Source organism: Rhea pennata, chromosome 3 (assembly GCF_028389875.1).
Source record: "Rhea pennata isolate bPtePen1 chromosome 3, bPtePen1.pri, whole genome shotgun sequence".
In the NCBI taxonomy this organism is placed as follows: domain Eukaryota; kingdom Metazoa; phylum Chordata; class Aves; order Rheiformes; family Rheidae; genus Rhea; species Rhea pennata.
This window is the reverse complement of record NC_084665.1, coordinates 121,991,591-122,012,664: the sequence shown is the minus strand read 5'-3', so window position 1 is coordinate 122,012,664 and position 21,074 is coordinate 121,991,591. Positions and strand designations below refer to the sequence as shown.

The 21,074-nt window shown below is 39.7% G+C and overlaps 1 protein-coding gene across 5 annotated transcripts in view; it reads left to right on the top strand.

The window, feature by feature from the left end:
- The first annotated feature begins 4,671 nt into the window (after window positions 1-4,671).
- ITSN2 (intersectin 2) overlaps window positions 4,672-21,074 on the top strand; it is an 85,915-nt gene continuing 69,512 nt past the window's right edge. For 4 of the 5 annotated variants that reach the window (XM_062573212.1, XM_062573216.1, XM_062573214.1 and 1 more), the window contains exons 1-2: window positions 4,672-4,757; window positions 18,431-18,494. In XM_062573212.1, coding sequence (XP_062429196.1) covers window positions 18,464-18,494 — 31 coding nt within the window. In that variant the 5' untranslated portion in view covers window positions 4,672-4,757; window positions 18,431-18,463. Of the gene's footprint in view, window positions 4,758-4,810; window positions 4,829-18,430; window positions 18,495-21,074 lie in introns of those variants that run through there. The other variant, XM_062573213.1, reaches the window with a different exon arrangement.

Below are 21,074 nucleotides of genomic sequence, written 5' to 3'. Positions count from 1 at the left end.
AGCATTAAGTGACAGCTCATTGCTTCTATGTTAGCTGAGGGGAAAAGGAGGAGGCTCAAAAAAAAAGTTAGCATGAATGATAACATTGATTCAAATAAAGGGGCCAGAGCTGTCATTCATCAAAGAAGTGTGGCTGGTGAATATGTTTTAAATAGCTGGGACAACAACTGGACTCTCCAGTTTAGAAAATAATTCCCATTAGCAAGCAAAATTTAATGAGAAACCACAAATGGAACCTGTATAGATCAGCATGCTTGCAATTACTGCTTTTTGAGCATTCAGAAATAGTTGTCACTTTATTTAGCATTCCTTGATCAGTAACCGTTCACAAAACATGGCTTATTCTTGGCAGCAACTAGTTTCTGGTGTTCAAAATTATGTTCTTTGCTTAACTTTCAATGTTTTAACCATGTTCTTGATGAGACATGTCTGTCAGTAAGCTTAGATGCTGCCTGGTCAGAAGGCTTGGACTAGAACAAACACTGGCTTCTCATATGTCTTGCAGCAGCTCAGCAGAGAAAATGAGCAATATTTTGGAGTAAATTTAAAGTAGGGAAAAAGTCGTATTTTCTACTGCCCAGTTCAGACCAAGCAACTTTATTTATGATCTCTTTTACTACCAGTGGAGATCTTCTCTTATTACTCTACAGATAGCAAAATTCCTTGTAATTGGCAACTGATGATAGAGTAAAGATAACGATTATGAAATAAAGCATTAAAATAAAAAATTGAGTTGTTTTTAATATTTCTGGTTTACCCACCTTCATAATTCTTCGTATGTTTTGCTTCTATATGTTGTTTTAGGCTCAGATGTTAGAAGGATTTGCAGAACAGTAGACGGTAACATAGGAATACTAAAAGTTGAGGTATTGCTTGTAGTAAACCCTACTTCTCCTTTTCTGCTTCTCCTGCACATTTCATCTAATTAGTCTCTTGGTAGTTGCTATGCTGTAATCCTGCCCCTATGTCTGGAACAGGTCTCTATCATACCACTGGTTTCTTCTCCTTTCAGCTGTCTTTCCTATTACTCATCAGTTGTTATTATTAAGTAATTTCCGTAACCTTAATGGCTTTCTGTCACAAATAAATTTGTTCCTGCAGTTTTAAGTCATGTTGTCACTGTCTGCTCCTTACCAGAAGGGTACTAACTCTCACCAGAAGTACTTTTCTTTCACCTACTGCTTGACATCAGCCCCCAACACTGCATGTTGAAGCTTGCAAAAAGCATGCTTCCCCCAAACCCTGAAATGCCCAAAAGCAGAGTCTACACCAGTGCTTCTAGAAACTCCACCTTCATAAAAGTAGTGTTTTTCTTCTGAACATACTTTAAGCATTAGACAAACTCAGAATGAAAACAAATTCCATTCTACCAAACTAGAGGACAGAATTCTTTATTTTAAAGTTTTAAAGAAGTGGTAATGCAGCTACTAAATTAAAACAAAAAATGGACATATACATATATATATATATATATATATATATATATATTGCTTCAACCATCACTAAGGAAATCTCTGTAATGTTATTCTCCATTTAGGGAATTAGAGCTATTTCAAATTCAATTAAAGGATGCATTTTTCTAACATTGAACTTTAGGTGTCTACATGCTGCAATTACAAAGAAGAATGACTGAGGGGCTGCTACATGCAAATGTGTCTTCACAGCGGCTTGAGCCCTATTCCTGTTCCTGCTAATTAATCTTACAGATATTTACTGTTTTAATACTTCTGATTAGCTCTAGTTGCTTGTGACAGTACAAATGAAACAGCATTCAATTTTTCTAGAATAAAAACACATAAAGCTTTTATATGCTAATTCCTCATACATGGTTTTCTCTTTGGGGAGTCAGCTGAATTGTGTTTGCTTTCTGACTTCTTCCTTTCCAGGTAACATGGCTCACATTACTGCGGGTTTTCACAGCTTACATTTTTTGTCATAGGAGGTACTAGGCAACATCTGTAGTTATCTCAAAATGAGCTACATTGCTGCTTTTCTATAGGCATCTTACATAACAATAATAACATGGATGTTTCCTCCCCCATCTGTTGTATTTATGTAATCAAGTATCCCCATGCCCTTTGTACACTTCCTACTTTGTGCAGTCTGTCATTTAAAGGCAACTGTTAGGCAGCATGTTTGGGTTTTTTTTAATAAGTTTAATATCTGTAGATGGCAGCATGTTTTAGACAGGAGTAGAGAAACAATTTGGGATTTTTTCAGTATAGTACAAGGACTCTCATTACCTATACTGAAGAAGGCATTTATTTCTTCTTTCATATGGACAGATTATCAAATGTACACATATGACTCTATTGGCTTTATTTAGCATTGCTTGGTATGAGGGAAAGAGATGTTTAAGAACATAAAGCACATAATCAGTAGTTGTAAACATTGTTAGGTTAAAAAAATTGCACTCAAGTGAAATTTAAAGCTGAAGATTTAACAGCTTTCAGCTATCTCCCTTGCACATCTACTGAAGTTTGCAACAGAGGCAATAGAGGTAGGAAAGCAGGTAACATTAGCAAGTATAGGTCGTATTCTAGCCTATTCATAGGCTAAAGTAGTTGCAGGCCTATATGTAAAACTCAAATCAACTGAACATATTATATTGAAACTACTTCCCCTGGACAATTCATCTTCCTTTTGATCATGTGTGCAAAAGTACACACTACTACATACTGAGCATCTGGCTCTAAGGCTCTGCTTTCCAACTCTCCTCCCTCTGGTTTTACACATGACCCTTTGGCCAGTGGAACAACCGTCACGCAGTACATGACCCAGATCCATCCCTTTGGCAGGACTAGGCACTAGCAATAATTACAGAAGAAAAAAAGCTGTAAAATTGCCTGAGAAGTCATCTAGTTCAACTTTCTCTCTCAGGGCAAGATCAACAAAACTTACATAATTCCACACAGATCCTTTGTCTAACCTGTTCTTAAAAGAGTTTTTATGATAGATGTTCTGCCACTCTTCCCAATACTTAACTATTGTAATTGCTAACCTGATCTTTTTCTTCCTATGAGAAGAAACATGCTTATCTAGTTTATATATATCTCCTTCCTCTCTGCAATAGCTTTTTGTGTATCTGAAGGCTGTTATATTCAACATAAGCATTTATCTTAAATCCAAAGCAGGCTGCAGGTGTTGCCTAGACAACAAAGTCACATTTAGAACTATGCAATATCACTGTAACATGTACTAAATTGATTAGAGGCTGCTTATTAAGAGACCTTAGGAAGTAATTTAATGAAAAATTGTCATATGAGAGACGTTTTAATTGAGTTCCAAAAGAATCTGTTCTTTACCCAGTGTTATTCCCTTATCTCAATCAATTATTTGTCAAAAAATAAACTACTGCTCATAAAATTTGCAGACCATTTCAGAACAGCTGAAGGCCTAGATAATGGTATAGACCAGTCACCACTGAATGATTTAAACCACATAGTAAGCAAGAGTCACTTGAACAATGTGCTTTCTAATCCACCTAAATGGCACATATCTCTATGCATCAAAGACTAGGTTGCTGACTGCATATAGGAACCAAAATGCAGAGTATCCTTTTGGGCTAGAAGTAAGGAAGGCAAATACTGTATTTTGGAAAGCAGAAGAGGACTGAGGACCTCATGGGGGTGAACAAATAAATGCAAGTTGTCAATGCAATGTGGCAGCTATAGCAGCAAATACAGACAGTGGATGTCTAAGCAAAAATACTGAAGAGTGATGTGCTACCACGGCCATTAAATAGCACAATAATGAAACTATTCTAGAATCATGACAAAAAGGTGTAAAAATGGAAAATAAGGACCTAGAAGGAGTCACTGTCCAGAAAAGTCTGTTCTGTATTTGAAGGAGATACATAGTTATCTACACAGAAAAAAAATATAGCAGAAAACCACTTTATTCTTTCATATATAGCAGGACCCGGTCATTGAAAAAGTTCTAGAAATGTTTAAGAGTACAAGTAATTAATAAAAATCCTGGATGATGATGTTCTTCAGTTTTTAATGTTTAGAAGTTAAGCCGCCTTTCCTGAGTGTCCTTTCTGTATAAGTCTTCAACTGGTTTTTGACCAAACGAATTGGTGAATCCCTGTCTCAGCAGGCTGAACGGTGCCTCTCGGGGGCCTCGGCCTCCGGCACCGGCGCCCCGGCAGAGCAGCGCGGGGGGACCCCGGGCACGCGGAGAGCCATCGCCGCCCAGCTTGGAAAAAGACGCTGTAACGCTTGAGGCACCATGGAGAGATTTAAGATTGTTACCAATGTTTTTCCCCTGGATACAAATAGGTGGAAACCTTAAGGAAAAATCATCTGCGGAGAAAAGGGGTAACGGTTTTGCCAGCAGTTGTAATCAACAGCGAGGAAGACTTCAGTGAGGACGCGGTAAATTTCTTTCAGCTGAGGTCTTTAAACAGCAGCTTGTCAGTCTGACACCCTCGCGGGGCGGCAGCCACCACCGCCGGCCACCTCCAGGGAGCGTCGCTGCGCGGCCCCGCGGCGAAGGTCAGGCCGGGCGGTGGGCCGGGCCCGGCGCCGGCGGCCCTCGGCGCGGCGGCCCTTCCCCTGGGCCCCGCCGGGCCCCGCCGCGCCGGCCGCGGACGAGGCGCCCCCAGCGGCGCCCGCGCCCCGCGCCGCCGCCCTCCCCCTCCCCCGCCGCCGCCTTCCTCCGCGGGCGGCCCCCGCCCCCGCCGCCATGTTGTGGGGCTGACGCCGCCGCCGGCGCGGGAGGGAGCCAGTGCGGAGCAGGCGCTCGCGCAACAGGTAGCGGCGGCGCGCGGCGGGGCTCCGGCGGCTGGGGCGGGCGGCGGCGGCTGGGGCGGGGAGCCGCGGAGGTCTGTCAGGCCAGGCTGAATTCGGGTTTCCCCTTTAAGGCCTTTTTTTTTTTTTTTTTTAACCTTTTTTTCTCTCCCCCCCCCCACCTCCGCACTTAAAAGCTGGCGTTTCGCGCATGTTTCGCTCCCGCAGCGGATTTTTTGCCCAAGTTTGAGGTGAGGCCTCAAAGCCGCAGCCGTCAGGAACGAGACGGGGCCGCGGGAGCCGCCGCCCCACGCGTGTCCGCGGCGCCGCTCCCGGGAGCAATGCGGCAGCGCGGAGCAGGACCGAAAACGGTGACTGCCGCCCCGCTGCTGGGCTGAATCCTGCCGGAATTGGGTGTCGTTAGCGAGAGGGAACGAGTCCAGCGCGGGGCCCCGGGCGGCTAGGTGCCCAGCCAGGGCACGGCAGCGAGGCGGTAGCCGGGTTGCTGTCGTGATTTTCTTGCTCGTAGTTACTGTGAAAACCTAGAGATTGCGGGAATTAAAAGTTGGAGGCAGTCAAAGCTCGTGGACCGTTTCGTTAGCGAACGGATTGCCGTTCCTTCGTCCTGACTTCGCACCAGGAAACGCAGTAATTCAGGAAGGAAAATGGAGCCGCGAAAGGCTCGACCAGGTTCTCTGCACGTCGCGATAACGAGTAGTAATTTAAATAAAATAATCTGGTTTTCAGAGCGGGTGGCACTCTGACACCTGTCACGTTGCCGAGGTTGAAAGTAGGTTGTGCTTTAAGTAGTACTTACGATCTTTAACCTTTGCTTGTATAAGTCTTGCTGCGCGTAAGTCAGAAATTCATCAGCTAAAGCACGGGGATGAGCTGGGAGCCGCCGGCCCGTGCTTTCAGCCTGCTGCAGCGCCCGCATCTCTTCGGGAAGCCAGCGCCGTTCAAACCCGTTCCGTTCCAGCTTGCCTGGGGTGGCAGCAGTTCCCGCATTCGTACGCGCGCAAGAAAACGTACGGAGCAGGTTGAGCAGTGTCCCCCGGCCCCCTCCGCGGCGGTGCGTGGAGCGGTAGGGGCTCGTACGGTGAGTTTTTGCTTTCGAGATTTTTAAATGAGCGTTCCCCTGGAGTTCCGTCGGCACGTAACGGCAGCTGTAACGAACATCTCGCTCCACCGATGCGACAGCAATGTTCAGAAAAAACTGGCGTTAGAAGCGGATGGGCTAGCTGGGGCTTCGCTCTTGGTAAACTTTGTCCATTTTCTTTTTCATCCTTCTGCTTCACCATCCCTGTTTGTTTTTTCTTTCTTTTATTTTTTTAAGTTGGGAAGGGGATCCACACCACCTTACTTCTGGATCTGTAGAGTAATTTCAATTTAGACTTCAGCCTCTATATAAGGTTAAGAGAGAAATAGATCCCTGTAAATGTGGATTTAGATTACTGGGCCCTCTCAGAGATATAGCAGTTTTGGTCAGGTTAGCCTCCTAAATCAAGTACCTAAATTAGATCAAGCGAATATGCTCTCCCTTTTAATTACTATCTTGGGAGGGTTAATTTATTTTATTTCCTCTATCTATACAAGATCTAGGGTATAAGATGTGTCCCTGACTGAGTTCTCAGTTGTTACTGTAATATAAGAAATATTTTATAAGGCCAGGAATAGCACATGCACTGTAGCTACTGATCATTAGTGCTTAGCACTGTAAAGTGTTATCTGTCTTAGGAAGTCTTAGGAAGTGTTTTACTAGCAGTGAATTATGGCCTGTGTTTGTTTTGGGTTTTTTTCCCCATTGCTGTTGCAGACAAATGGAGGTGGATTGAGGCAAAAGTGAGCTATTAATGATTTTGAACTGTGTTGTTGAGAAGGATTTATTTTTGAGTTTCAGGTATTAAAGTGATGGGGACCATGGAGGTTCTTACAGTAGGCTCATTTACAAATATTTATGTTGTGGTCTTTAATAATGAAAAGTGAATTAACTTCATCTTTGCTAGCTGCTAGCTGACTATGAAATGAAATTAAATCCTGTATGCTGTGGTAACTCTTCATCCAGCTACTTGTCTGGAGCTGATGGGGGAGAATGACACAAGATTCGAAAAATGAAAGCTTACTTAGGTGCTTCCCTTGAGGCATTATTAAAAAGCTTCATAACCTGTAAAAACAGGTATCTGTCGGAAAAGGACTATATGATTAATTACTGAAAAGCATGCTGGTCAGATCACTAGATCCGGTTGCAGATTCAAACAGAAGTCTTTGGCGTGAGAGATTGCCTGTTATTTGTCAGACAGGTAAACTCTCTCACCTTAGAAGATTTAGTTGGATCAGTTTATATAATTAGGGAACAAAAACATTCCATCCAACTTCCTTTGGAAGTCCTGAATTCTTTCTTCCTTTCTTTCTTTCTTTCTTTTTTTTCCCCCTAACTGTCTCAGAAGTTGGATGTATTCACTTTTAATGTTCATTTCAGGCCTATTTTCACTTGAAAGGAAATATCTCAAATATCTCAGTTTTTCAAATAGTTTTTAACTGCTTCCATTTGTTTTTCCTTTACCTAAAATGTAGTCATAAAATAGTTCAGGTTGGAAGGGGCCTCTGGAGATCATCTGGTCCAAGCCACACTTGCAGCAGGGCCAACATCAGTCAGGTTGCTTAAGGTCATGTCAAATCAGGTTTGGAAGACCTCTGTGGGAGATCCCACAGCTTCTCTGGGCAGCCTGCTCTGGTGTTTGACCTACCCTCTGAGTGTATCAACCTCTCCTCCCAGGCTGATATCCTCCAAACTTGCTGTGGCTGCATGCTGTCCTATTGCCCAGACTGCCAGTGAAGACATTAAGTTGTGTTGGCCATGGTATCAGCCTCTGATGAATATTGTTAGTAAGAGGCTGCCAGCTAGCTTTCACGTTACTGAGCACAGTCCTCTAAATCCAGTGGTTGAGCCAGTTTTCCACCCAATTTACAGTCCAGCTATTCAAGCTATATCTTACCAATTTGGCTCTAAGGATACTGTGAGAGGCATTGTTGAAACCCTTCCTAAAGTCAAAATAAGCAGCGCCTGCGTCTGTGTTCTCATCCACAGAGTCAGTCATCACAGAAAGCTTGCTGAGTGGCTTGGGCATGGTTTGTGCTGGGTGAATGCCTGCTGGCTGTACTGTCACCAGCATGGCTTGCACAAGGATTTCCTCCATAATCTTTCTAGGGACCAAACTCTGGCTTAGTAGCATTTTGTGTCTATAGATCGTCCCTTTTGCCCTTTCTGAAGATGTGATCTTTGCCTTTTTTCCAGTCATCAGGCTCCCCAATCACCATAACCTTTCAAAAAAATCAGAGAGCAGTCTTGTAATGGCATCAGCTCTCAACAGCACTGGTCCTGTGCGCAGCTCTGTGTGCATACAACTGCTCTATGTGTTTTCAGATTACTTTATTTTGACTTCTGAAAGCCACTTTCAGTTCAATGTAATGCTGCAATCTCCTGGCAAGATCTTAAGTGGTGGATCTTGCATGTTTCTAAACTTTTGGGGGGAAGTTTGATGAACTTCCCCCAAAAGGACTCTTCTGTGAAAATTGTGAGAGCAATAGATTGCTAAATTTATGAATTCATGTTGTTGCTTTCAGGTGGGAGCACTCATTTTTGTCTGGCTGAATGATAGAGAAAAGTCAGTGCCCTTTTGTGTCTTTTCCTCATGTTAGGTGATCAGAGGTGATTGTAAAGGTAAGAAAGGTAATGGAGAGTTAATTCAGGAATTGCTCTTTATGAAATTCTTAGATGCGATTTCAAGTGCTAGCACTTTCTGGTAAAATACAAAGCGAAGTATAAATCAAGATTCAAATGTGGACCCTAGGTATGGAGTGAAAAGGGGTAATTATGTTTTTTTCAACTTTAAAAACATGTTATCCTTCTTTTGTTTTTGTGCCCTGATAGATGTTGATAGATGATGCAACAGATGATTTGGGAGGGAAACGCTGTTGTTAGATTGCAAGCATTGAATGTCTAACCAGATTTTCAGAGTGCTTTAAGCAGCTGTTTCAAGTGATCTTGACATTCTCAGATTCTTAGTTGCAAATATAGATGCCTAAATACCTCCAGAAATCTGTTTCTGAATCCTTCTCAGTGTAGAGCTGTGAGGCTCATCTCTAACTGTAGGTTGAGTTTCCTTTGAACGAGGGGCCAGTGTGAGCTGAATTTTTGAACCAGCTGTGAGCAGTGCTGCTTGCTTTGTTTCCTGTAGCTTTGGCTGTCTGCATGTAGTCAGATGCAAGCTGGAGCTGAAGTTTTTCTCACAGTTGGTATGTTCAAAACAGTTTTCAGCTACGTGGATTCTCTGGGGTCTGATATTTATACACTAACTTTGCTAGCATCTCCTCTGCCTGCCAGCCTGTTTTCATTAGTCTTGCAGCGAGTTTGTATTTTTGCAAAGTGCACCTTTCTGTAAAATTTGGTTCATGTCGGTTATGTGATTAGTCAAAGCACCTATTAACTACTCATGTCTCAGATCCTTAAAAGTCAAGCTAAAAATATAAGCATGCTGATTACTAGCATGTTGCTCCTTCTTTCATTGACTCACTTGTCAATTAAGAGTTTTTTTAATTCTCAGATTTATTTAAGAGTGTTTCTTTTTCCAGAGCTGCTATTTCTTTAGACGCAGAATTTTTAAAGGATAGTGTGTATCCCAGAAGTATGGGACTAGCCCAGTTAGTCAGCAGAAGGCTTCAGTTTCTTTTGATAGGCTTTTTCTTAATAATACCTCTTGAAATGACATCTTTGGTATTTCATGAACATAAGTGGCCTCAAAAAATAAAGTATATCACTAAAAAAAATGTAAATTTTTCATTACCATCATGTTATCATGAGTTGTGTTTTAAGCTGTTAGAGATGTCACAGAGCACTGGTAGAAGACAAGAGACTACTGAGAATAAATTCTGTTTTATTATATTTTTGCCATATATTGTCTGGATAGAAAACAAAGCAAGATGTTATTTTTATTTCTTCAGGAATCTTCAATTCTTATAACCGCACATACTTTGTTGCATTGTGTGCCATCCCTACTGGGGACTATTGTGCCATTAGCAGCAAGTGTTCAAAAGACTTGGATTAGGTCACTGGGTGTTTTTGTTTGTGTTTTTTTTTTTTTTTTTTTTTTTTGCTGTTTTTTGTATAAAATAAGGCCCATTCTGACTTGGAGCACTGTAAAATCGTAAAAGATGTGTAGGGCTGATGATGTTTCATTTCTATTCTACTTTAGAATGTTTAAGACTTTTGTCAAAGTAGGAATGGTGTAGAGCAGGGTTATGTTGTTTAGTTGCATCTCAGAGTTAAAATAGGATATAATGGATAAATTCATCAATGCATAAATGAGCACAGCATTGTGTTACTTATTTTCAGAATACCATGATGAAATTCAAATGACCTAATGTGATGACAGTAGCAGCACAAAACACTGGAATTAGTTAATGGTGCCACAATTATCTGAGAACTATTAAAAAAATAGCAGTTATAAGTAGTTCAGAAACCCTTTTGATCTAGACAAGTCACTACTTTTGGAACTGTAATTACAAGAGCAGTGAATTTGACTTGAAATGTTTTGATATGGGTGTTGTTGCTTTAGCTTTAGAAGTAGCAGATAAGAATTCTGAGTTGGCCCGTCTCATGAAAATTTTCAATACTGGTGCGAGTGGAGCTTGCAAGGTGATGTGGTGTAAGTCATGAGTGATATCTGCAGTTTGTGGTTCAACAGCATGCATGAAGTAATGCCTGGGAAGAACAGGAAATGGGAGTTATTTGTCTTTGTTTCTAAAAATATTGCAGTTGCAATGCAAAAAATGACTTACTATGGCTATATTAATAAATTGTAAATCAGCTCTTTTTTTTGGTACGTTGTTTTTAGTCTTATCTTTCAAAAGTCAAGAATCAAAGACTAGATTTTTAGACTAATCAAAGTCTAAAGGTTTACTTCTCTTCCTTCTGCTCTTTCCACCACGTTTAGTACAGTCATATTATTTTGAATTTCTTAAGAAGGGCAGTTATCTTTCTGATAGAGATAAACTATTGGTTCTAAGAACATTATACAACATTGATATAAATGTCTCTAATCCAGGTGATAATTGATACAGTGTTATTTCTTAAGTTCATGAAATTCAGTTTCTAATTGTCAAAACATTATTAGCGTATGCTGCAGAGCTCGGTACTTAAAAGAAAAATTTCAACTGAATACCCCTTCTCCTTTTTTTTTTTCTTTTGTGACTTAAAAGAAACATTATTCTATAGCTAGCACAGCCAGACTTCCTCTGAATAACACTGGAAATCCTGGGAACTAATTACTATTTTTTTAGCTAAAATAATCATAATATTGTAGGGTAGGTTATTGCAGGTATCTCACACATCTCAATGTGTAAGGTTATATTTCATTATTTTTGTTAAGGCACACTGGCTTTCCAGCTTTACTTGTATTTTGGCTGATATTCCAGTGTTTTACAAATGCTTTTCAGGACTGTTTTTGATGACATCTGATTGTGGTACACCAGGACTTTTGCCTGAGAGCAAGGTCAGCAGTACAGGGCATCAGCCAGGGAGGTAAGAAGGGCTGCAGGCTGCTGTTGCAGGTAGCGTGCTTCCTGCCTCTCTGATGCTGGCTGTGATCTTCTCGCACCTCGGTGATACCCATGTGCTTTTATCTAGCTTTGGGTGATGCAGTTTTGCCCTTCTGTTGCCCATCATTGCGGTTCGTTTTTTGTGCTTTGACCACATTAGGCTCGTCTTTGCTCTTCTCCCATGGGGCTTCTCTGAGTTTCTTTTATCAAAGATAATCTACATTTTTGCACTTTACAGACCTTTTATGGCCAGTCTCTGCTTGCCATTTCATTCAATTCAGAGAAGTTTCAGCCAGCCTGCAACGGTTTTGTGCACTTTCCCAACTTGAAAGCAGATACCTAAAATGTAAATCCCAGTCTTACTGAATATTTCGCCTTCATTAATTTTACAAGTATGTTAGATATTGTTCTCTGCTGAGTATAGAAGAATGACCTCTTACTCGGTATCTTTTATTTTATGCTTAGCTATAGCATTTCTACTAGGTGTTCTAAATATTTTGTACTCTTCTTGTACTGTTTCAGTCTCAGTTCCAGATCAGTTGAATAACCGCTGTTGTATCTTAAGAAAAAGATAACCTCTCTCTTCCGTTACGGTTTTTTTTGCTCTGTCAATAGTCAGATTTCACTTTTGCTTCTAATGGAAGGAGAGCTCAAAACAAATATGAGAAGATTTCAAATACGTAAGCTCTTACGTAGCATGTTCTGAATACTTCCAGTTGTGGTTAGAGTCAGAAAATATGTAATATAAGTATAATAATAAAATTATAATAAAAGTAATAATAAAATAAGTTTTTTTTTTTTTTTAAAAAAAAAAAGCTCAGCAAAGCTCTATGTTTTGTCTAAGCCCATACCAACGTAAATTGGGATGTAGAAGTTAAGGACTGCAATTTTTAAAGTGTGGGGACTTCGCACCATAGCAGCTTAGGATTCTTACATGATGCTTGCAAAGAATTAGACAAAGAATTAGCTGCAAAAATTTTGTGCCTCAGAACAGGATCTACAAATATATCATATAGGATGGAGGGCCGTGTAAATTAGAAAGTAGGAAGCGAAAAAGACAAGAATATATTTTACGTGTGCTCTCAAACAGGTGGTAATTTATCTTACCTCTCTGAGAAGGTTATGATAAACAGCCTGGAATCCCTTCTCGAAGGTCGCAGCTAGGACCCTTTTCAAAAAATTTTGAATGAGTGCTGCCATGTAGCTGAGCAGCCGTGTAAAAGGGAGTAGACCTATCAATACTGACCACACAATTCTGATTTTTTTTAAACAGAAGTAGTGACTCCTGTATTTTACACAGGTTCCAGCCTGGTCAGTATATTCAGGAAACCTTTCAGGTTTAGGCAAGGTGGGCAGAAGGGTATCTTTGGGAATTCTAATGGGATTTAAGCTTTTTTTTCCAAGCCAGTAAATCATTTATGTGTTTGGAGATTTTTAATGTTGAAAACTAAATTAGGTGGGAGCAGAGGCTTTAAGTGTTCTGAGTTGGTATGTAGCAACCAAAACCAAACCAAATCCTGTAAAATTTATAGTCAGACTATTCTTACTGGTTTATATCCTGTTCTTGTATTGATAAGAGTTTTTCTGTTAAATTTATTTGCATTTTGGTTTGATTGAGCCAGACCGTTGATTTGGATGGAGTAAAAGTTAAAACTTATTTTTTTTTCTTTTTTTCCTTTTTTTTTAAAAAAGAAGGAACAGCCTCTCTGACTGTAGTCTGTAGAATTACTATTTCTAAAAATCCTTTAAAAGAATTTAATTTTTTTTTGACTTTTAAGTATATTTAATTCATGAAAGGCCTCACCTTAATAATAAGGGTGCTGTTCTGTGAACATACTACTGTCAGAAGTGTATAAAACAAAGTACAAATCAATGGGAAAAAAATTATATATAATTAGGTAAATATTTTTTAGAAAATATTTGTTAGAAAAGTTTTATTCACATTTTGCCTTAATAATGAGTTTGGAAGTTAGTTGCCCTCTAACAAGGGAGGAACTTAAGATAGTGTTAAGAAGTAAAATGTTTACCACTTTTTTTTCTTCTTGTACTGTCAAAATATTAACTATGACTTGCAGTACTCTTACGCACAGTAATAGAGGAGAGCAGGAAGAGTCAGTGGTCTGGTAGCTACCAGGAGGTCTACTTCTTTTTTGTTACTGACATAGATCGTTGGTCATCAAACTGGATGGACTTTGTAAAGCTATTCAAGGTGCATTTGGAAGAGGCCAGGTTCAGAGTGTACAACTCCACAGTATGAAGGGAATAACTTCTTGCCTGCCAAGGCATTGTGGGGTTTTGTGTGTGTGTGTGTGATCGGTTAACTTTTCTACCAAAACGCCTTTCAGAAGGAAAGGCTGGACTATGCTATTTCATAGCGTAACTAACACATATTATTGTCCTGATTTTTTTTTTTTCAGAAGAGCAGTCAGAAAGGCATAGAAGAGCTACATGAGCTAATACATTGTCATTATTTGCTTTGCAAATACTAATAAATAGTTTTGCATTGCCCAGTCTTACAGGTGCTATAAACAATAGATCAGTGAGCTATTATTGAGATCTCTATTCTGCTAATTGATTTTTACTGCAAAAATGCGCAATATATATTTTTTATGTCCTTAGAAGAGACAGAAGAAAAGTGTCCATGCCTGCTACCCCTATGGTGTTTGTCTGCCAACTTAGAATGAAGCTGATGTGACAGACCTTGATGCATCAGACCTTTATTCCTACCGAAAGTATGTGGCTCTGGTTGCTCTTAGAAATACTTTGCTAAAATTTAATTAAATAAAAATATTAACAAAGCTTGAGCTAAGCCTGTTCTTGACAAAATGTAAACAAAGGAATAACATCTTTTATGGAAATAAACTTTTTTTTTCCTTCTGTGTCATGTACAACACAAGTCCCTTCTTCATGCTCTCAGTGTGGTCTTCAGTTCCTCCCTGCTTGCCATCTCCTTGTTTCTTGTTGCAGCTTGTGTCAGCTATAATGAATATTGAGAGCAGGAGCAGAAATTGCAGTTTGACAGATCAGGTTGTGAAAACAGTTACTGCTTGAAACTCTGGGTCTAGTTAGATGATTTGTTCACAAGAACTTGCAGTTCTGCTATTTAAGCATAACATCCAAGTTTTTCTGTTCCCACCTAAGTGGGTGCTAGACTTAATATACTCTGTGGCGTTCGCTGGAGGGGGACGTTTGCTACTGTTCTGTTAGATGATTCTGTTCTTTCATGATTGGAATAGATAAATTAGTTCACCAAGGACTTTCTAGAACGTTTTGCAGAAAAAAATATTTTCTGTGAATTACACCAGTTGTAGCGGGTGTTATCTTGTCTGTATGATCTGCTTGGGATACAGATTGTAGTCTTCCTTATGGAGAGATTTTTTTTTCTTCGGTGAAATGTGGCACTGAATTTCTCTGAGGTGTGATATTATAAAGTTCTTTAGAAATTAACAGCTTTTGTTGTGATTAATGATTGAAAGTCATCAGAATCATTTTAAAAGAAAGAAATTTGGCCAAAAAAATAAAATATTTACCACTTACTCAGCAAAATAAATGGTGTACACTAGTGTTTTAAAGGTGCAAGATATTCTTACAGAAGGGAACTAAAGCAATTTTATTTGAAATGTGCAAAAATAAACTGCACTAAACTGTGATTATAAGCTTTAAGGGCATATTGTGGAAACTTAGAAGACAACATATTTGTTGGGGACAAGCTCTGTTCCCTGAAAATGGTTGTCTCCACAAACCATTGAGGAAAGATGTGCAGTCTGTGAGTTTACTGGGCTGTTTTCTCCTTCCCTCCTCCCTTAAAAAAATTCATGAAGTGAAGAGTTGTTGCACAGATGTTGTTTGCCCTTTTGTGCCCATCGTTCCTCTTCTGAATTTGTCACCAGAGAAGTGGGTGTGTTTGGTGTAACTGTGGAGTTGGAGTGAACTGTATTTGTTCTCAGTGATAGGATGGGGTCCCAAATGCTCATGCAGTTTGAAGTCCTGCAGAAATTCAGTTTATCCAATCCCTAGATGCTTCTGTAAGGTCTTGCTTTGTATTATTTATGGAGGTTCATTATATAAGGATTTCGGTGCCTTTCAGGTCTAATATTTTAAAATACTACGAGACTTATCTATAGTGTGAGGACACAGCTAAATCATGATTTAATCAAACAACATAGGTGTAATGTACTTTTAATAAAGATCTTTGGGGCAATTCCCTCTTGCTGTCACGTCTGAGATGGTGCATCTGCATGGCAGTGCACCATGTGGACATCCTGGGCTGCATTCCCCCAGACTTGGCAATTTGGGATCTTGGCCTCCTTCTTTTGAGAGAACAAATAGAAAAATGCATGATAACTTGGTTATGCTATGTTAAATGTTCGCTTGAAATTCTGTTTGAAGTAACATGTATAATTTCTGTTATTTTATACACCAGAGAATGATATTTGCCTATGTATGGAGTCACCTGTAACAGTAGACTAGAGTTATACTAGCTGGTGGAAATGAATCAGGACCATTCATGTTCCTTTAGGTGCAGAGATTTCTGCACAAGGCTAATACACCAAGGCTTTGATTGCAGAATTGTTCGGTTTAAATTGATGTTAAGATATGGCTTAGGTGAGACTCTCAAGATGTCTAAATATGGAGGTGGAGGGCATTAGCCATGTGCATAAGCATAAAATGGGTTAACTTTTCCCACTTTCATAGTCAGAAGTTGAGAGTTTAGAAGACTCAATCTGTGTGAGCTGTTCGCATGCTTCAGCAAAACAAGGAATGAAAAACCTGACTTTCTCTATCGTCCTAAGTTATATAAAGGATTTAAAAATATATATAGTAAGATCCAGGGGTTTCAGTAGCGATTCACTGCAATATCAGGCTTTTATTGTTCATTGTAATTACTAACTTAAAGCTAAAGAAGTGGTCTGCAAAAAATAATGTTAGAGGAAAAATGAAATGCATGGGCTTTAGCAGTTGGACCGTAGATCTGCAACACAACGTGCACAGGTGGAAGTCTGTCAGTGCTGAGCATGACTAAGTTTTGCTCTATTAATTGTGAGGATGTTCTTGAACATCCTATTTTTGTAGCTTAGTTTCACGATTCTCCTGTAGTCTTCCTTAACAGAACAGCTTTTGCAGAAAAATATGTGCTATAGAAATGCTTAATAACATTGGAAGCATTTGTCTGGAAAGTTATTTATAGACTGACAGTGTCTCATGATAGGTTGCTGGTAAGGCCTGGGAAGCAACCTAAAAATACCCAAATTCGTTTTAGAATTTCTCTCTTTGAATAGGTGCCATGCTTCCTTTTTTTCCTTCTTTCTGCAGCTGATCTCTGTGTTATCCAGTGTAGTTGGACTTGCGATTACTTTCCATTTTATTTAAATATATATGTGTGTGTGTGTGTATATAAATATATATATATAATGTTATCTATATGTGTATACGTATGTCTGCTTGTGTGTGCACGCATATATGTGTATATGCACATATAAACGTATGCACACACATCTATATGCGTGTCTATGTATGTTTGTGTGTGTATATATGTGTATATACATACACACACAAAGAAACCTGGAACGTAAAGTGTCTTGTCATACTGCTGTGTAATGTTTCGATATAAAATACATGTATTATGTTTCTTCCTAACTGAGCAGTTATATGTGCAACACAGAGCAAGTTAAATTCAGATAAAATACTGTTCTTCGTTTGGGGAGGGCAAAGTATGCATGTGGCTATGATGTTTACAAATGATTTGATTAAAATCAATGGTTTATATTCCATTATGGTGCATGATTTTAGGATGAGCAAAAAGAGGATTGTTGGCAACTGATTCCTGGCATATTTATTTTTATTGTATGTTTATTAGAGATGAAAAATGTTCTGCTGTCCGCAAGTAAGATACTGAAATACTTTCCAGGAGAAGTTGCATGATTTTTGTGATCAGACATGCAGAAATTGGGGTGGGGGGGGGGGGTGCTGATATTTCTGTACTTATTACTACAGTCGGTGGCTGTACTGAGAGGTGAGGGTTCTGCTTTTTTGGTGAGGGGAGAAGGTTTGGTATCTGAATGGGGGAAGTAGCAGAGGGATCTGAAGTGTCTCATGGATACTAAGATGTGAGAAACAACAGTGAGCGCGGGGGTGGCAAAGCTGCTGGTGAGAGCTGGCAGTAAGTTCTGAGCAGGTTTTCTTCAAACTTCCATTTTCTTTTTTTTTTTTAATATAAATAAAAATTCAATAAAAAGTTCATTTTTTGTGGCTTCATCATGAACAACACTCCATTCAGAGTGGCAGATAATCATGTATAAGTTTCCATATTCGACTACAATTATTTTATCCAAAGCAAAGACTGTCTCGTGTCTTAGTTCTGCGTTTTTTAAATACTGCTTGTGTTTATCCCGCAGGTATGTCTTAAGTATTAGTTACTACTTTGCAGTTCTGTAGATTTAGTAACGTCTACAGGTAGTCTTGAAATGATACTCACTGGAAAAGTAAAGCAAGTGTTAGTATTCATTTCTTATTCAACATTTCTTATTACGAAAGTATATTGAGAACCCTTTAAGTGCTGCTGTTGACTCTTTTTGCAGTAGCTCTGAAAGAAAAGGAGTAACTTCATGGTGCCATGGAAAACAGGCTACGAATTCTTATGAAACCGGTCGGTTTTTTTCAGAATGCGTGATGCAAAGATTATTTTCTTTTGTAAATCCTGCCTGGAGTGGCTGAAGTAAAAAAGATCCGCGCAGACACTGAGCCCGTCCTCTTGCCGGGTGAGGGCTGCTCCTTCGGCCGTATGCTCTGACACGCCGTCGGCCGTTTGCGCACGTTACGCGGGAGCTGCTCGACGCTTGGTCCCGTATTCCTTTAAGAACGTGCCGCTAGGTTCGAGACTGCACTGCATACCCTATTAAAAAAAAAATATATATATATATATATCCCCCACCCCCTTCCAAATGTAAATCCAGCCGGTTCGGCGGCAGCCCGGAGCCCTGCATTGTTCGCTCTCGGAAGCGCCAGCTGAAGGGGGCCGACGTCCCCCCCGCTCAGCGGGAGCTCTGAGCTGCGTTTTGCCCTTGCTGCATTATTAATGGCACGATGTTTTGATGTTGCAGATGGCTAAGAGCTAGCAAGGCATATCCCGGACCATGATGGCTCATTTTCCCACAGCCATGAACGGTGAGTAGCTCGATTTGGTTTGTTCAGGTGGGGTTTGGGCCATATGTCTGTATCTTTTTTTAAAAAAGCCAATATAAAAATAGCTGATTGTGGTACCTGCAGCAGTATTGTGGTCAGTTTGGTGCAGATTGTTTCCTGTAGCTTCATTTGTGCTGTCGGATTGGGAGAAATTCAGTACAAGCATTGCTGCGGTATAATTTAGAGTGCAGCTGTGCCTGGAGCACCTAGTAATAATCTCAGATCATTTAAAAGGTTGAGGAATGTATGATGATTTTAAATGCTGACTGACTCCAAGTAGGAAATGTGCTAAGTAATAGTTGATGAAACTTGCATACCTTTTCTGTTACGTAATTCATCATAAAATTTGTTTCGTCATAATATACCATTTATTTTAAGCCAAATGACATATCAAGTAATTTGCTGCATTAGTTACAAATGATAAAAATCTTGTTTAGAAAATGTAAGAATTTTCCTCTTGATTCTGTGCCCCAGGTACTATAGAAACTTTTGGGTTTGTTTCTTGGTGATTTCCTTTCAAAGACATAGAAGAGATGAAATTTAAAAATTTTGTGTGTGTATGTGTATGTTGACTATGTGGTGGTCAGTTGGAGCTTTCTATTTTTAAAGGAAGTTTATTTGTAAAGGCACAGGTTGCTACATCTGCTGAGAAAAATTATGTTTATGTATCTACAGAGCTGGCAAAATGAAAGGAGAAATATGGGGAAAATGCTTTGCACTTCAGGTATTCCACATAGGGAAGTCTGGCAGTTGAGTTAAAAAAGAAGTGTATCTTGTCTCATTTATCTGTGAAGGACTAGGAGGTCAGTATTTAACTAATTTGGAAGCTCATCACTGCTAAGATGAGTTAGGGTAAATAAGATGAAGTGATTTTTATGCAAAGAAGGATGTTCAGATTTTGAATTCAGTTTCTGTTTTAGATATTTGTTTTATGTTTACATAAAAGACTGCGAAAAAAGATAATTAGTGTCAGCAGCAGTAGCTGTAGTTCCATCCAAAATTTATTTCAGACTTTTAATTATCAGAAGAAAAAAGAGTCAATATAGCATGTAGAGAAGAGAAAAAGATTTAAATGTCAGATCTTCTGCTTTTTTGGACATAGCAAAACAACATTTTTCTCGTTGTCACATTTTAGTATGCTCTCTGCTCCTACTTTAAAAAAAAACTCTCAGGGAAGATCCAGATACATCATCTTTGCTGTCTGTGTAGTTATATATGCCTAGAGTTTTGAGTCTTTGGTTTAGCTGATGAGCTCCACTGATAGAGGGCTAGAGGGATGTTCAGAGCACTCAGCACATACCCGACTTCTTGAACTCAACAGTGTGTTAGTTCAGGAGAGTGATCCTTTTCCTGATACGAAATCTCTTGGGTGGTACTGTCCATAACTATCAAAAGGACGATACCACAAGAAGCAGTTTCCACTCACGGAATTTTACTGTGTTGAAAAATCCCTCTGAGTAAGGGAATACCAGGAATTAGTTAAATCCTTCTCCCTCACAGAATATTTGAATGATTGTATCATCTTAGGAGTCTTATTCCGTGTTAGAATTGATTAAATTTGAAACAAGTCAAGTGGAAAACAAGAAAGAGTAGTTTTAATGTGATTTCTGGATAAACATTGAGCAACCTTTGCTGTTGAAACTCTTCTTTTTTTAGTCTGCATTCCTGTTCCCTCCTCCTTATTACTACTGTTGTTTTCATTCAGACTAAGTCACTGGCATTTACCACTCATTGCTCAGTGGAAACCTCTAATTATGGTATTAGACCTTGGTAGTGACTTCACCCATTAGATGAAGAAGGAGGTTACGCACGAGGCAACTAAACCATTAGGCGTTGTTGGAGCCTGAGTACAAGAGAAGAGAAAACTGGCTGCCTGCCAGACCTTTTATCAGCAGAGCAGTGACCCTTTCCTTTTCTATTCTACTGGAGGAAAATGGTGTTTTCCTTCTGGAGAGGGTACCTCTTATTCTTATCAAGGTACAATAAACTTAACTTTTAGTTCATTAGTCTCATAAGGCATGAAGTAGTTTCTATTTCAGGGTCGCTTTTGGCATTCAGGGTTAAGGCTGACGTTAGATTTACTGAGCTGGATGACGTGGAGCAGATACATGTACAAGTGAGAAATTACATATGCAGGGTGACACTGAATTCAAGAATTGCAGGGTCCAAAAGGCAAAGCAAGATACTCAGATCATAGCAAATAAGTGTGAGTAGAAGATGCCATGGCATTATTTCCAAATTAAAGTAGAAAAGGGGAGATCTGCCTCAGACCTCCAGCAGGAGGGACTTTGAATTTGCGTGTTTGAGTTCTGGTTCAGAGATTCAGATTCATGAGGGCACCTTGGGCTGTTGTTCAGAATATACGTTCACCAGAACAGGTTCCCAAGTCCTCCAGCTTCAGCATGCAGCTGAAGGCCAAACTGCATGCAACACTGAGAAGTGGTGTATTCTTTTCTAATTAATGTCGTACATGAAGACTTCAGCTTATTGAGATGTTTGCATGCTCTAGGGACATGCACTCTTGCTAACCACTTAACTTTCCTCTCTAAACTGGTGAAAGAG